Source organism: Scyliorhinus torazame, chromosome 13 (genome assembly GCF_047496885.1).
Source record: "Scyliorhinus torazame isolate Kashiwa2021f chromosome 13, sScyTor2.1, whole genome shotgun sequence".
In the NCBI taxonomy this organism is placed as follows: Eukaryota; Metazoa; Chordata; class Chondrichthyes; order Carcharhiniformes; family Scyliorhinidae; genus Scyliorhinus; species Scyliorhinus torazame.
The window spans coordinates 98,361,418-98,378,038 of record NC_092719.1 but is presented as its reverse complement, the minus strand read 5'-3'; the positions used below and the strand labels follow the sequence as shown (position 1 = coordinate 98,378,038).

Sequence of the window (16,621 nt, the reverse complement as noted above, 5' to 3'; positions counted from 1 at the left end):
CTCTAGTCTATGACCATCCTTTGCTTTTCCCCGGTCTTTACTACTACCACCTGTGCTCTCCAGGGACTATTGCTGGCCTGGATTATGCCTTCCTTCAGCAACCGCTGGACTTCAGACCGAATAAATATCCGGTCCTGGGCGCTGTACCGTCTGCTCCTAGTGGCGACGGGTTTGCAATCCGGGGTGAGGTTTGCAAACAAGGACGGCGGTTCAACCTTGAGAGTTGCGAGGCCGCAGATAGTGAGTGGGGGTATTGGGCCGCCGAATTGAAATGTTAGGCTCTGCAGGTTACACTGGAAATCTAATCCCAGTAATGTGGGCGCGTAGAGTTGGGGAAGGACGTAGAGCCTGTAGTTTTTAAACTCCCTCCCTTGCACCGTTAGGTTCGCGATGCAGAACCCTTTGATCTCTACGGAGTGGGATCCTGCAGCTAGGGAAATCTTTTGCGTACTTGGATGGATGGTCAGAAAACAGCGTCTCACCGTGTCGGGGTGAATGAAACTTTCGTTGCTCCCGGAGTCGATCAAGCATGATGTCTCGTGTCCGTTGATCAGCACCGTTGTTGTCATCGTCTGGAGCGTCCGGGGCCGTGATTGATCCAGCGTCACCGAAGCCTGTCGTGGTCGTAGTGTCGCGGCGTCTTCTTCGGACCCCGTGGAGCTGTCGATGCTGGGGTCCTTTGTTGTCATCCAAGATGGCGGCGTCCATGAATCGCACGTGGCCGGGGGTGGACAAAATGGCCGCCCCCATGGATCGCACGTGGTCGGGGGTGGACAAAATGGCCGCCCCCATGAATCGCACGTGGCTGGGGAGTCACAAGATGGCGGCGCCCATCCTCCCCTCATGGTGCCCGGGACCCAAAATGGCGGCGCCCGCGGGTCGCACATGGGGCGCTGGGGGGATTGGGGAGCGTTTGCGATGCGCTGGGCTCGTTCTTCTCCGGGGATTGCGGCGACCCCCCGGGACCGGCACACAGCCGCGTAATGGCCCTTCCTTCCGCAGCTTTTGCAAATAGCTGCGCGGGCCGGGCCGGGCAGCGCTGCCGGGCGTGTTTCGCTTGCCCGCAGAAATAGCAGCGGGCAACCCCCGGGATGATCTGGCGCTTTAACCGCGCAAGCCTGTGAGGGAGGGGGGGGTTTGTCGCGACGGGGGTCCACGGAGCCCAAGGAGCTGCCGCGCGGTCGGGACCGTAGGCCCGGGCGTTTTGCGAAGCCACATCTAGGGAAGCTGCAATGGCCCGTGCCTCTGAGAGTCCTAGCGACTCTCTTTCTAAAAGTCTTTGGCAGATTTGGGGAGAGTTCATACCTGCCATAAACGCATCGCGAATTAGCATGTCCGTGTGTTCAATCGCGTTCACCGGCGGGCAGCTGCAGCCCCGTCCCAAAATTAGCAGCGCGGCGTAGAATTCCTCTAACGATTCTCCGGGACTTTGCCGTCTCGTTGCGAGTTGGTAGTGTGCGTAGACCTGGTTCACGGGGCGAACGTAGATGCTCTTCAGTGCTGCGAGCGCCGTCGGGAAATCCTTTGCGTCTTCTATGAGAGGGTAAATTTCCGGGCTTACCCTCGAATGCAGGACCTGCATTTTCCGGGGGCCGTTCGGAGGTAGCCTTCAAACCAAGCTTGCCAGTGTTTAAAAACTGCTGCCGAGTTCGCTGCGTGGGGGCTGATCCGCAGGCATTCCGGGGCGATCCGGAGCTCCATAGTCCTTTAAGCTCGCTTAATAAATTGTAGCGCACAATGACTTACGAGAGAGACGAGTAGAGATGAAGTCGATGAGGCTTTATTAAGCGAGACTTGTCCCCAGCAGTTCAGCAACAGAATGGAGCGGCGGGGAGAAGCTCGGGTTCTTATACTCCGCCTTCAGGGCGGAGCCAGGAGTCAACAGCCAACCAGGACCCGGGATCTGTCAGCCAATAGCATCACGGCTTCACAGTCCCACATGACCCCTAATACATACTACCACATCTGTGAATGTCACTGTGACTAACTGACAATCTGCGAATGTCACTGTGACTAACCGACCATCTGTCACTAACCGACAATCTGTGAATGTCACTGTGACTAACCGACAATCTGTGAATGTCACTGTGACTAACTGACAATCTGTGACTAAGTGACAATCTGTGAATGTCACTGTGACTAACCGACAATCTGTGAATGTAACTGTGACTAACTGACAATCTGTGAAAGTCACTGTGACTAACTGAAAATCTGTGAATGTCCCTGTGACTAACTGACAATCTGTGACTAACTGACAATCTGTGAATGTCACTGTGACTAACCGACAACCTGTGAATGTCACTGTGACTAACCGACAATCGGTGAATGTCACTGTGACTAACCGACAATCTGTGAATGTCACTGTGACTAACTAACAATCTGTGAACGTCACTGCGGCTAACTGACAATCTGTGAATGTCACTGTGACTAACCAACCATCTGTCACTAACCGACAATCTGTGAATGTCACTGTGACTAAATGACAATCTGTGACTAACTGACAATCTGTGAATGTCACTGTGACTAACCGACAATCGGTGAATGTCACTGTGACTAACCGACAATCGGTGAATGTCACTGTGACTAACAATCTGTGAACGTCACTGTGGCTAACTGACAATCTGTGAATGTCACTGTGACTAACCAACCATCTGTCACTAACCGACAATCTGTGAATGTCCCTGTGACTAAATGACAATCTGTGACTAACTGACAATCTGTGAATGTCACTGTGACTAAATGACAATCTGTGAATGTCACTGCGACTAACCGACAATCGGTGAATGTCACTGTGACTAACCGACAATCTGTGAATGTCACTGTGACTAACTAACAATCTGTGAACGTCACTGCGGCTAACTGACAATCTGTGAATGTCACTGTGACTAACCAACCATTTGTCACTAACCGACAATCTGTGAATGTCACTGTGACTAACTGACAATCTGAGACTTACTGACAATCTGTGAATGTCACTGTGACTAACTGACAATCGGTGAATGTCACTGTGACTAACTGACAATCTGTGAATGTCCCTGTGACTAACTGACAATCTGTGACTAACTGACAATCCGTGAATGTCACTGTGACTAACTGACAATCTGTGACTAACTGACAATCTGTGAATGTCCCTGTGACTAACTGACAATCTGTGACTAACTGACAATCCGTGAATGTCACTGTGACTAACTGACAATCTGTGACAAACTGACAATCTGTGATTGTTACTGAGACTAACCGACTGTGACTAACTGACAATCTGTGAATGTCACTGTGACTAACCGGCAAACTGTGACTAACTGACAATCTGTGATTGTTACTGAGACTAACCGACTGTCTGTGACTAACTGACAATCTGTGATTGTTACTGTGACTAACCGACAAACTGTGACTAACTGACAATCTGTGATTGTTACTGAGACTAACCGACTGTCTGTGACTAACTGACAATCTGTGATTGTTACTGAGACTAATCGACAATCTGTGACTAACTGACAATCTGTGATTGTTACTGAGACTAACCGACTGTCTGTGACTAACTGACAATCTGTGATTGTTACTGAGACTAACCGACTGTCTGTGACTAACTGACAATCTGTGATTGTCACTGTGACTAACCGACTGTCTGTGACTAACTGACAATCTGTGATTGTTACTGAGACTAACCGACTGTCTGTGACTAACTGACAATCTGTGATTGTCACTGAGACGAACCGACAATCTGAGACTAACCAACAATCTGTGACTAATGGGAGACTCAGTGCCCAACACTGAGGTAGTTCAAAGAGAAGAATGTCTGGAATTGAAACACTCATCATCGGACGGAGTGGCTAAGTAGTCACAAACCGATGATAAAAGCCCTCAGGTATTCATAGTTTAGACTTGGACACCTCTGAGATAGGCCGCGATTAAGGTTCAAGGACAAACCTTCATGAAATGTGGCAGGTCCACCACAGAGAGAGAGAAAATGCATGAAAAGGAGCTAACTGGGGAGCGATCTCAAGTCGTAGTGTTGTTTTCTTTGAACAGCAAAGGACAAAAGATGATCTGGAAAGACAGGGAAGTCCCAGAAAAGCTTTGGCCGCACGACACAAAGGTAGGCAGTTCGGTAACAGAAATGGCCATAATGAAGGGAATCTAATGGGTCCTGACCCAGGTGTGTGTATCTGCACTGGTGGAGGGTGTACAAGTGTTGGTGCATCCTCATCCTCCCCGCAGGACCCTTTGGCCTCCTCTCATTGCAGCTCTGTGAAAGGTGGTGGGAGATCAAAGACATGTTTTGCTGCTGACTTTCAGAACGAGTACACAGAATGACATTTCACTCAGCGCTGACTGTCAGTGCCAAGTGGCTGTGTCTTACGTAATGTAGTCAGTGAGTCCATCCGTCACTGAACGCTGTGCCACCCTGCCAATTTCCAGGGCATCGTTCTCCAATGTGGTCAGACAATGGTTGTAGGTCCACCTCCCCTCCAACCTGCCCGGCTCTCTGCCTCTCCCTGGGCCCTGCCCTCCTGCAATGACACAAAAGCAGACAGTTCTAAGTTTGAGAAGTGCCATGTGTGGAGAGGAAGGAATGAGAACATTTCAAGAGGGTGACAGAGGAATGGGTGCAAGGTGTCATGAGCGTGAGGGTGAGTGATGCCTGTTCAGATCTCCATTTGGAGAGGTCAAGAGAGTGCGAGAGAAATGGAATTTCTGAGTGTGCTGGTCTGAGGAGGGCTGTGCCAGAGTGCGCTGGGAGATCACAAAGCGAGAACTACCAGCTAAAAGTGATCGGACACTCACCTTGCCAGACCGAAGGAGGGTGGCACAGTGGTTAGCACTGCTGCCTCACAGCGCCAGGAACCCAGGTTCAATTCCGACCTTGGGTGACTGTCTGTGTTTGCACATTCTCCCCGCGTCTACGTGGGTTTCCTCTGGGTACTCCGGTTACCTCCCACAGTCCGAAGATGCGTAGGTTATGTGGATTGGCCATGACATATTGGTTCAAAATTGACCCAGGTTCAATTCCCGGCTTGGGTCACTGTCTGTGCGGAGTCTGCGTGAGTTTCCTCCGGGTGCTCCGGTTTCCTCCCACAAGTCCCGAAAGACGTGCTGTTAGGTAATTTGGACATTCTGAATTCTCCCTCTGTGTACCCGAAAAGGCGCCGGAATGTGGCGACTCGGGGCTTTTCACAGTAACTTCATTGCAGTGTTAATGTAAGCCTGCTTGTGACAACAAAGATTATGATTATTATACAAAATTTCCCCTTGGTGTCCAAAGATGTGTAGTTAACTGGGGTCATAGGGCTAGGGCGGGGTCATAGGCCTAGACAGGGTGCTCTTTCAGAGGGTTGGTGCAGACTCGATGGGTCGATGGGCTGAATGGCCTCCTGCTGCACAGTCAATGATTGATCAAAGTTTTTCCAGCATTTAACGCAGGTGCTCCCAGACTCCACTCCATTCAGCCACACTCTGCTTTTGATTGGCCGGTTCACCTTCTCGCAACTTTTTCCATTCTCTGCTTTACACATTACTTCAGCAGTAGGTTTTCCTGCAGCAATCAAACCTCTCCGTGAGGACGTTTTCAATAGAAATCCTTCAGTGCGCAAGTGTGGATCAACATCATGCCTGCATTCTGTGATTGGCCAGGCAATTGGGAATTGGGGCTTGAGTTAAACTTGACTAACCGTGACTATTCTGATGAACTGATTAAATGCGACTAACGCTAATCTCGGGTGCTTCTTTGGAAGGATTCTGATCTCATTTTGTTTGAACACATTCCGGGATAAATCTATAAACACCAACCAACTTAGCATCAGCACACGAGTAGTTGTCACACTTACTGAGAAACTGCCATGGAAACCTGCAGCAATTCACTTTGACAGCACTTTCCAAAGCCGTCAACTCTACCTCCAGGCGGCATATACCTGGGAACACAATCACCTGGAGATTCCTCTCCAAGTCATTCACCATCCTGACTTGGGAAAATATCGCCGTTCCTTCACTGATTCTGGCCACAATCCTGGAGCTCCCTCCCTAACAGCACTGTGGGCGAGATAGAGTGTGTGACAGCATTGTAAGGCACAGAGAGAGAGCTGGTGTGTGAGAAGGATGGAGAATGTGTACAAAAGAGCACATCAGAGTGAGAGAATAAGAGGACATGTCTGTGAGGGAGAGAGATGGAACATGTGAGAACGCATGTGTGTGTATGAGATCACGTGTCTGAGAGCACGTGTGAGAGACGATGGGCTGGATTCTCCGCAGCCCAACGCCAAAATCACATTCGGCGACAGGGCCGTACTCAGGGAGTACGCCACGCCGAATATCCACCACCTGAGGCCATTGCCTGAGGCCCATTCTGCTATTCTCCGTCCCTGACCGACTGAATTCCCGACGACGTGGACCACTCATGGTCCCGCCGTCCGTGATATCTGCGAGGCGGCTGTGGACTCAGTCCGGGGCCACCACGATCGGGGGAGGGCCGATCGGTGGGCAGGGAGGGGCCACATTTGGGATTGGGGGCTATGTGTGTGGGCGGTCTGGGTCAGGCAAGCGGTCGATTGGGGGCATTTTTCCGCGGTCCAGGTCCATGGGCTGAGTCTGCCATGGAGTACGTCGCGGCCGCTGGAGGCTGGGATCATACGCAGGCGCGACCTCTGACCCGGAAGTGCGGGTGGGCTGTATCGGCAGCTGGAGCTGCCAAATCCACGACAGCTGCCGGCTAGCCCACTGCAATAAGTGAATCTGTGGCCTGGTGATGCCAGTTTTCCTGGTGTAAAAGGCGACGGTTTTCACGATGGCGTGGGGACTTAATCCCGAAAATTGAGAATCCAGCCCCATGTGTGTGAGAGCACGTGTGTGTATGTGTGCCAGAGCACGTGTGTGTATGTGCGAGAACATGGACGGGATTCTGCATTGCCCGACGCTGAAATGGTGGCAGGCGCTGGTTTGACATTGGGTCGCGATTTGAACATCATTATCAGCCCACCGGTGATACTCTGCCTCCGATGGGCCGAGTTCCTGACGGCGCAGGCCACGTGTGGTGTCAGCAGTCGGGAGCCTGGCGTGGCAGCTGAGGAGGAAGAGAGGGGGCTTTCGGACAGTGTTCAGCCCCGCCCTACTTTGCCGAGAGCCATGTGGATGGCCGGAGGGTTTCTGCCAGGGCTCGGGGGGGGGGGGGGGGGGGCAGGAGGTGGGCTATGGGGTCGGAGTGGACGGATACGCGGTCCAGCACAACTGGCACCATCTTTTCCGGCGCGATTGCTGCGTGTGTGGGAGTGTAGGCGTACACATGGCTGCAGCTTGTCTGCCCTGCGCATGGCCAGCACAGACCCAGCAATTCTCCCACCATTTTCCACAGGTATTTCACACGGCGCCGGTACTAACCCCTCACTGGGCACGGAATTGGTGCGGGTGTGGCACTGAATGTTCCGTCGTGAATCACCACGGATCCTCCGTTGGCGTCAGCACTTAGATTCAGGAACAGAGAATTCAGCGCCAGGTGTTTGTGTGAGAGCAGTTGTGTATGTGTGTCTGTGAGAGTACATGGCCGGGATTCTCCAGGCCCACGCCAGATCGGAGAATTGGCGTTCACACCGAGACAGTCCACAGCGCCGGGACGCGATACTCCCAAGAGGCAAAAAATGCACGAGCGCGCCACCCCACCCATAGAACATCGAACATTACAGCGCAGTACAGGCCCTTCGGCCCTCGATGTTGCGCCGACCTGTGAAACCACTCTAAAGCCCATCTACACTATTCCCTTATCGTCCATATGTCTATCCAATGACCATTTGAATGTCCTTAGTGTTGGCGAGTCCACTACTGTTGCAGGCAGGGCATTCCACACCCTTACTACTCTCTGAGTAAAGAACCTACCTCTGACATCTGTCCTATATCTATCTCCCCTCAATTTAAAGGTATGTCCGCTCGTGCTAGACATCACCATCCGAGGAAAAAGGCTCTCACTGTCCACCCTATCCAATCCTCTGATCATCTTGTATGCCTCAATTAAGTCGCCTTTTAACCTTCTTCTCTCTAACGAAAACAGCCTCAAGTCCCTCAGCCTTCCCTCATAAGGGGCAAAATTCTCCGTAATTGGCGCGATGTCCGCCGACAGGTGCCCAAAACGGCGCAAATCGGTCCGATATCGCGCCGCCCCAAAGGTGCGGAATCCTCCACATCTTGACCGGCCGAGCCCTAACCTTGAGGGGCTAGGCCCGAGCCGGACTGATTTCCGCCCCGCCAACTGGCGGGAAAGGGCTTTGGTGCCCCGCCAGCTGGCGCGGAAATGACATTGCCGGGCGGCGCATGCGCGGGAGCGTCAGCGGCCGCTCACGGCATTCCCGCGCATGCGCAGTGGAATGCGCCACGGTCTCTTCTGCCTCCGCCATGGTGGAGACCGTGGCGAAGGCGGAAGGAAAAGAGTGCCTCCACGGCACAGGCCCGCCCGCGGATCGGTGGGCCCCGATCGCGGGCCAGGCCACCATGGGGGCAACCCCCGGGGCCAGATCGCCCCGCGCCCCCCCCAGGACCCCGGAGCCCGCCCGCGCCGCCTTGTCCCGCCGGTAAGAGAGGTTGTTTAATCCACGCCGGCGGGACAGGCATTCCAGCAGCGGGGCTTCGGCCCATCCGGGCCGGAGAATCGCTGGGGGGGGACCGCCAACCGGCGCGGCGCGATTCTCGCCCCCGCCGAATCTCCGGTGCCGGAGAATTCGGCAACCGGCGGGGGCAGGATTCACGCCAGCTCCCGGCGATTCTCCGACCCAGCGGGGGGTCGGATAATCTCACCCAAGATCTTCCCTCCATACCAGGCAACATTCTGGTAAACCTCCTCTGCACCCTTTCCAATGTTTCCACATCCTTCCTATAATGCGGCAGCCAGAATTGCACGCAATACTCCAAATGCAGCCGCACCAGAGTTTTGTCGCTGCAGCCGTAGGCTGTAGGGGTCGGTATGGGGGGACCCCGGGATGGCGAGACGGCACGGCCGTGGCTGCGGGAGGGCTGGGGGCTGGCCCCCCAGGGTCGAGGGGGTGGTGCCGTGGGGAGGGGGCAGAGACAGACGCTGCGGCCGGGCAGGCCCCACCATGGCGGGGCGGAGCAACGCCACGGACGCCTTGACAAAGGTTACGCAGATGGGCACCCACCCCGGTCGCTGGCTCAGCCCAGGCGTCCCAGCCATCCGCATGTGTGCCAGACCCCCCATGGGCCCCGCCACCCAGCTGGCAGCACCCACCGTCAGGTACATCCAGGGCCGCACCTACGGCAGCCCCCAGTGAGAGCAGTGCCACCAGACGGTGATCCTGACAGGAGGGGCGGGCGACAAGTGTCAGGACACCGAGGGGGCGGGTGGGGCGGGTGCTTGTCACTGGGCCGACCATGTAGCCCATGGCACCTGGTTGTGGAGGGGGTTATGCCCACTGATGAAACTTTGTTAACCCCCGCCCCTGCAGACCATAATGTTTGGGCATCTGCCAGCGTTGTTGGCCGCGGTGGTCGCTGCCCGGCATGAAGCCCTGTGGGAGCTGGAGCAGGGGCGTGACAGGGAGGTGGCAGAAGCTGCAGCAGAGGAGCGTGCCTCAGTGGGGCAGGTGGCAGCCGTTCAGGCTGCAGGGCCACCCGCCTGACAGGCGCAGGAGGAGGACCGCGAAGAGGGCGAACCACGGGATGAGGATATCGAGGAGGGGGTGGTGCTGCCACGGCCACGGAGGCACCCGATGAGGCCTCGTGTGTACTGGTGCCGCATGTCCTATCAGGACCGCACGGACAGAGCGTGCAGGGGGAGACTCCGGATGAGCCGGGAGACTGTCGCCCACATCTGCCACCTGATGGCACTGCGTGGGACTGGTGGGGGGGTACAGCCCTTCCCCTCCCGGTGACCGGCAAGGTGACCGTGGCCTGAACTTCTATGCCACTGAGTCATTCCAGTCGCCAAGTGGGGACCTGTCCGGCATCTCCCAGGCATCTGTGCACAGGTGCAGTGACCGACGCCCTGCATGACATCATGGACCGGTAAATCCAGTTCCCTGTTGACCGCGCCCACTAGGATGCCCGGGCAACGGGGTTCGCCGCGGTCGCCCGGACACCCATGATCCAGGCGGCGATCGGTGGAGTGCACATCGCCGTGTGGCCACCATCGGATAACAGGCCGATGTTCATGAACAGGAAGGGGCACCACTCCATGGATATTCAGGTGGTCTGTCACCACTGGACGAAGATCCTGCACATCTGCGCCCGGTACCCGGGCAGTGTACATGACGCATTCATATTGCCCCAATCATTCATCCCCACCATGTTCGGGGGACATCCCCCCCCCGGCTGCAGGGCTTGTTGCTGGGCGACAGGGGTTACCCGTTGCGGTCGTGGCTGATGATGCCTATACGGAGGCCACAGATCGAAGCGGAGACCCGCTACAATGAGGCCCATTGTGTGACTAGGGGTGTGGTCGAGAGGTGCTTCGGGTTGCTGAAGATGCGTTTCAGGTGCCTGGACCACTCTGGAGGGGCCCTCCGGTACCCGTCGGAGAGGATCGGCCGCATCGTTCTGGTCTGTTGCGTCCTCCACAATATAGCACAGCGGAGGGGCGATGTACTGGAGGAGGAGCAGGATGAGGAAGACCAGGACGAAGGGCACTCCTCTCTGGATGAGGGGGATGGGGACGGGATAGGCAATGCACGGGACATGGGGGCTGGACAGGGACGGGAGACTGCCTAACTCCACCGGCTGGGCCAGAGAGCACGCAAGGGGCCGATAGCCGCACGTTTCACCAACTAGAGTGGGGGGATAACTGATCATGGGCCCGGACAGCAGAGTACAGCACCACCTCCCTCACCACCGACCACCCTCACCTCCCCCACCACAGACCACCCTCACCTCCCCGCCACCACATCACCCGCATGCACACCACCCCTCCATTACACATCCACTTGCGGCACAATGAGCTGGGCTCACACGGTTGCCAGTGAAAGCAGATCTGGTCCATGCCATGGGGATGGACTGCCTGCTCTGCGATGAGCTCCGAGCTCTACATCGTTAGACAATGTCTGACTCATGGCCAAAGCAAGACCCTCTACCTGGGTGGTCCCTGCATGCGGCCTGGACACTGCATCACATGACCCTGTCGTCTCGCTGGGGACGGGGTGGCGTGGATGTCTGGGGGGGGGGGGGGGCACACCTGCCGGGGATCAACGTTCCATCACCCCTCACCCACAGTGGCACTCAGCTCCCATCTATTATGGGCCAGGGTTTAGAGAACACCAAAGTATAATATGGGGTTCACCTAACCCACAACTTTTAATAGATTTTGGTTGTGTGGAACACAAGGGCCAACTTTCCAGGTGTTGTGCAACAGAGATCGTAAATATTTTTAAACAAAGCAATGTTTATTCTATGAATCCAGTTAATATTTTATAAACACACTGTAAACAACTACCAACACTGATACTCCCCACAGATACAGTACTCTATATGTAACCTTTACTACCTTTCCTTACAACATGCATAAACGAAAGACCCTTTTTAACAGAGACAGCAGGTTTGAATTCTCTACAGAAAGCAGTAATCACTATTAAATTATCAAGTGATCTGAAGACATTCTTTTGCATGTAGAGAGAGATCAAAATAGACCTTCTTGTTTGAATGCAGCTCCTAACTGAAAACAAAACCAAAAACCAAAACAAAACAGCTTCCAGCTCAAAACTAAAGTAAAAGCCAGAAACACAGCTCAGCTCCACCCACACAATGACATCACTGCAGCTATTTGATAAACACACTTTTCTTAAAGGCACCCTCACATGACACTGCCCCACTCCCACAAGCATCGGACAGAGCACAGAGGCAGCTTTCATTGGTTTTACAGTGTGTTTACAAAAGTTCGATATTTGTGCCCTAGCGCCTATAACTAGTCTGTGCCCTGCACCCGTGCCAACTTACTCAGTGTCTAGCTTTCTGAATACGTCTAGGTGTTTCCCCAGACAGTACAGCAAAAGTGGAGATGGAGTCCTGGGACTCCTGCCCTGTGACTAGGGTCCCCTTTGGCGGCCGTTTCCTGGGGCGGCCCGGCCTGGATGGGCCAGACTGAACCTCGGGCGCCTGGGATGGCGTGCTGCCACCCTGTTCTGCCCACCAGATGCACCAGGGACGGTAGGGGGGAGTCCGAGGTGCCGCGGTGTTCCTGGACCTCCCCTGCAGGGGGACCCGATACAGGCCGCATCACCTCCTCCCTCGGGGTGCCCAATGGGCCCTGGGCTTCTACATGGGATGGGGGTGTGAGCGGATTCAGCATCCAAGGCATCCTCGTCACCTGGCGCTGTCAGTCCTGGAGGCCCGCCCTGGTATCGACGAGGGTCTGAATGTTTGCAGCCATGGAACTCAGGGAGTTGGCCATCCGTGTCTGGTTCTGTGCGACGCTGGCCAGCACCTGGGCAATGGCGCCCATGCCTTCAGCGATGGCCTCCTGAGACTGGGCCATGGCGTCCTGAGACAGGGCCACGGTGTTGAGGGCCTCTGCGATATGCAGCTGGCTCTGGCTCATGGCTGCCTGTGAGAGGGCAGCCCTGTCCTGGGCCGCGGAGGCTGTCCTCACAGAATGCCCAGGCCTTACATACTCCGACCCATGTCTGACACCGTCGTACCCATTGCCTCCACCGCGGACGTTACCCGTGCGGTTTTGGCCTGGGTGGCACGCATGACCGGCACCACTCCCTGCTCCTGCACCCAGATGCACTCCTCCACCTGCGTCTGCAGGTGCTGCAAGCCGGCCGTCATCTCCTTCTCTCGTCCTTGGGTCTCTGACTGCATCGGGTAACTGGGTGTGTGGAACCCGGGCCTGTCTGGGCGGCAGCTGGTTGCTGGGGTCGGTCTGCCCTCCGACCGTCCGGCCCCTCGGCTGCTCCTACCTCCACCTGCTGTACCAGAATAGCTGTGTGGTGCTCATCAGTGAATGTCCCAGAAGCCTAATCGCTAAAGAGCCCAATCGAGGACCCCGTATTCGGGTTTCCTCTGGGGGAGGTGCCATCTGCGTCTGTCTCCTGTGTGCTGGTGTCCTGTGTTGTGGCCTCATGTCTGTCAGTGTCCTGAGTGTTGGTCCCCTGGGTCAGGGTGTCACGTCTGTCTGTGTCCTTGGTGTTGGTCCCCTGGGTCGTGGTTTCGCGGCTCGACTGGGACAGAGGGCTGTTGTTGTGGCTATCCTCCCCGTCGCTGCGGGACTCCCTGTGGGGTGGCCGCACGGGCGCTGGCTAGGGGTGGGGCCCACCAGGTGGGCCGGGTCGATCGCCGGGTGGTCCTGCAAGACACAATACACCATGCATGTTGAGGCAGGCGGACCAGGGTGTGGTGGGGTTGGGTGAGGGGTGAGTGAGGTGAGGGGTGTGGTGAGGGTTGAGTGAGGTGAGGGGTGGGGTGAGGAGTGAGTGAAGTGAGAGGTGGGGTGAGGGTGAGTGAGGTGAGGGGTGAGGGGTGGGAGAGGATTGAGTGAGGTGAGGAGTGAGTGGAGTGAGAGGTGGGGTGAGGGGTGAGTGAGGTGAGGGGTGGGGTGAGGAGTGAGTGGAGTGAGAGGTGGGGTGAGGGGTGAGTGAGGTGAGGGGTGAGTGAGATGAGGGGTGAGTGAGGTGAGGGGTGGGGTGAGGGGTGAGTGAGGTGAGGGGTAAGGTGAGGGGTGTGGTGAGTGGTGTGGGGTGGGGCCAGGCAGGGGGTCTCACTTGATGGCGCGCCCCTGATCTCGGCATGGGCAACCTCCCGGTCCTCGGGTCCTCCAGCTATGTCCAGTGCCCTCTGTTCGTGCATGTGAGGGGTGGAAATCAGGTGCAGCCCCTCCGGTGTGGTCCCGCTCTCGCCGGCTATGGGCGCTCTTACCCTGGAGGGGTGGCACACAAACATCAGCATTGTTAGGCGGTCCGATGCATGCAGCCCGGCAGTTGGATCTATATTGGCATGGGTGCACAGGGCACCCGGCCAACGTGACTGCGTGGGTGCAGCCATGTGCGTCACGGCTGGGGGTTGTACTGTCCCCTGGGAGGGGGAGCGGTGTCACATGTGTGGTGGGTAAGGGGCAGAGTGCTGGATACTCACCTGGCTGCCCTGAGTAGGTCGTTGAGCTTCTTCTGACACTGCTCTCCTGTCCTGGATGTCACTGCGACTACGCTGACGGCCTCGCCCACCTCCCTCCACATATTCCAGGCGATGTTGGCTGCGACCCTCTGGCCCGCCCTCTCCTTGAGGGCATCAGTAGCGTTTCTATATCATGGTCCATGAACCACGGCGTTGCTCGGCGGGGCGGCACCTTGATCCGTCGGCTGTGTGTCGGGGTCGCAGATCTGTGCACACCGCGGCGCCACGTTGATTACGTCGCGCCATGTCCCTGACGCCGGTCTGGGGCCGCGCTTCCCGCCACGCCCGTGCTGGCCCCTTGTGATGTGCAGAATTGCTGGCCCAAGAGGCCTGTTGACGCCGGTTTGAAGCACTCCGGTGTTTACGCCGGCATCAACACTTAGCCGCGTGGTCTGGGAATCCCAGCCCATGTGTGTGTGATAGAGTACGCAAGTGTGCGAGAGCGCGTGTGTGTGAGACAGGGCGTGTGTGTGTGTGTGTGAGTGCGTGTGTGTATTTGTGACAGCACGTCTGTGTGGGAGGGCACGTGTGTGTGAGACCGTGTGTGTATGAGAGTTCCTGTGTGTGTGAGGGCACGTGTGTATGAGAGCACTCGTGTGTGTGTGTGCGTGTTTGAGAGAACATATATGCACGTATGAGAGAGTATGTGGGTGGGAGAAAGAATCAATTTGAGTGTTATGGAAAGAGTAGGTGTGTGGGGGAGAGAGGATAAATGATGCTGGTTAATTTTGTTATATGTAAAACAGCTAGTAATATCAGTTTATGAAGTTTGTATAGTTATTGAATACCGTGACTGTTGTAGTAACTCACAACTTGTATCTGTCCTCCTACTAGGAAGGAGAGATGTCAGAGCATGTTGTTTTAATCCAATAACCCACCAGATCGTGAGAATTGCAACTCGGGAGCATTACGGAGAAATGGAGATGGATGAGCTGGAGTGGAGAGTGACAGCTGACAGTTGTCGGGAAGGGACTGTGACAATGACACACACTTGTGACTCACTGAAGAGCCTGAAAGGTGATTGCTGACTTGTATCTGTAAAATGAACTGTAAACAATAATGCTTTTATCAGCCGGAGGTTTTGAAGAAGAAAAGCAACAAAATGCCCAATCACCTGCTATAACACTGCTGCTGAGGGCTTCTGTCCTTCAGAGTTTTGCACATTATTTTCTTCAGGGTTGTAGGAACGGTGTCTGCTGGGGGAGTTTTCTGAGTGATTCTATTCCTTTGCATATAGACACAGAGTTGGAGACGTAACCACTGCACACATCAGCAGAAGGAGCATTACTGCCAACTGCTACACACAGCCATGCCTAATGCCTACGTGAGTTAGCTGCAGTGTTTGAGGAATAAAATTAATCTCTTGCACAATGGAATTAGAACATGAGCCAGGAAAACACAGTCTCGAACAGAAACCCCATTCAATGGTTAATAAATAGAAGGGTTCCTACACTTAGTACGTGCAAATTTGTAAATGCATTTCTTGCCAGACTGTGCTCTTTCCCCGCCACCCCACTTAGTAAAATGTTCAGGGCTGGGGCCTGCGTTACTTCAGGGCCATCAGGGCAGAATCAGCCATGCACAAAAGATTGGACAATATTAAATGTGAGTAATGCCCAAAAACATTACCGTCCTATTTTCTACTAACTTTTACTCTGGCTGCAATATTCAATTTAATTGGAGCAGGCCAACATGATGAGATACCACTGATTACACTGCTTTGAGTGTGTGTCGAGATTGAATTTGTTTTCTTAGACACACCAACACATTTCCATCTTAAAATGTATTTAATTTACCCAGAAACTGACAACTCTATATCAATGACACTACTCACCTGTTTCTATAGTTTAATTCAGTTATTTCAGTCACTTTAAATCAGATATAGGACTGGGCAGCCTTATTAAAATGCTTATTTTTAGTGAAAACCCCATTTTCTGCTATAATAGTGATATTGAACGATGTTACTCTGAAATGAATACCAATGGAAAAATAAACTTTTATGTTCAATCACATTGCCTGATTGTGGTGCTTCATGCAGGATTTTATATACCTAATTATGTTAATGAGTTTTGCACTCAGAACAAGAAACTCACACACTGAGAACAGGAAACTCTCACATTGAGCACAGGAAAATCACACAAAGAGCATAGGAAACTCACACTGAGCACAGGAAACTCACACACAAAACAAGAAACTCACACAGTGAGCACAGGGAACTCACACATTAAGCAGAGGAAACACACACTGAGAACAGGAAACTCACACACAGAGTACAGGAACCTTACACACTGAGAACAAGAAACTCACACACCGAGAACAGGATACGCACACACAGTGTACAGGAAACTCATACACTGAGTACAAGAAACTCACACACCGAGAAAAGGATATGCACACACAGTGTACAGGAAACTCATACACTGAGAACAGGAAACTCACACACTGAGTACAAGAAACTCACACACCGAGAACAGGAAACGTGCACACAGTGTCCAGGAAACTTACACACTGAGAATAAGAAACTCACGCC

General features: G+C 54.3%; 1 protein-coding gene across 3 annotated transcripts in view; it reads left to right on the top strand.

Annotated features, from left to right (window-relative positions):
* LOC140388204 (cyclin-dependent kinase 16-like) overlaps window positions 1-16,103 on the top strand; it is a 688,814-nt gene extending 672,711 nt beyond the window's left edge. For 2 of the 3 annotated variants that reach the window (XM_072471989.1, XM_072471990.1), the window contains one exon: window positions 14,926-16,103. In XM_072471989.1, coding sequence (XP_072328090.1) covers window positions 14,926-15,119 — 194 coding nt within the window. In that variant the 3' untranslated portion in view covers window positions 15,120-16,103. The remainder of the gene's footprint in view (window positions 1-14,925) is intronic. The other variant, XM_072471991.1, reaches the window with a different exon arrangement.
* The last annotated feature ends 518 nt before the right edge of the window (window positions 16,104-16,621 follow it).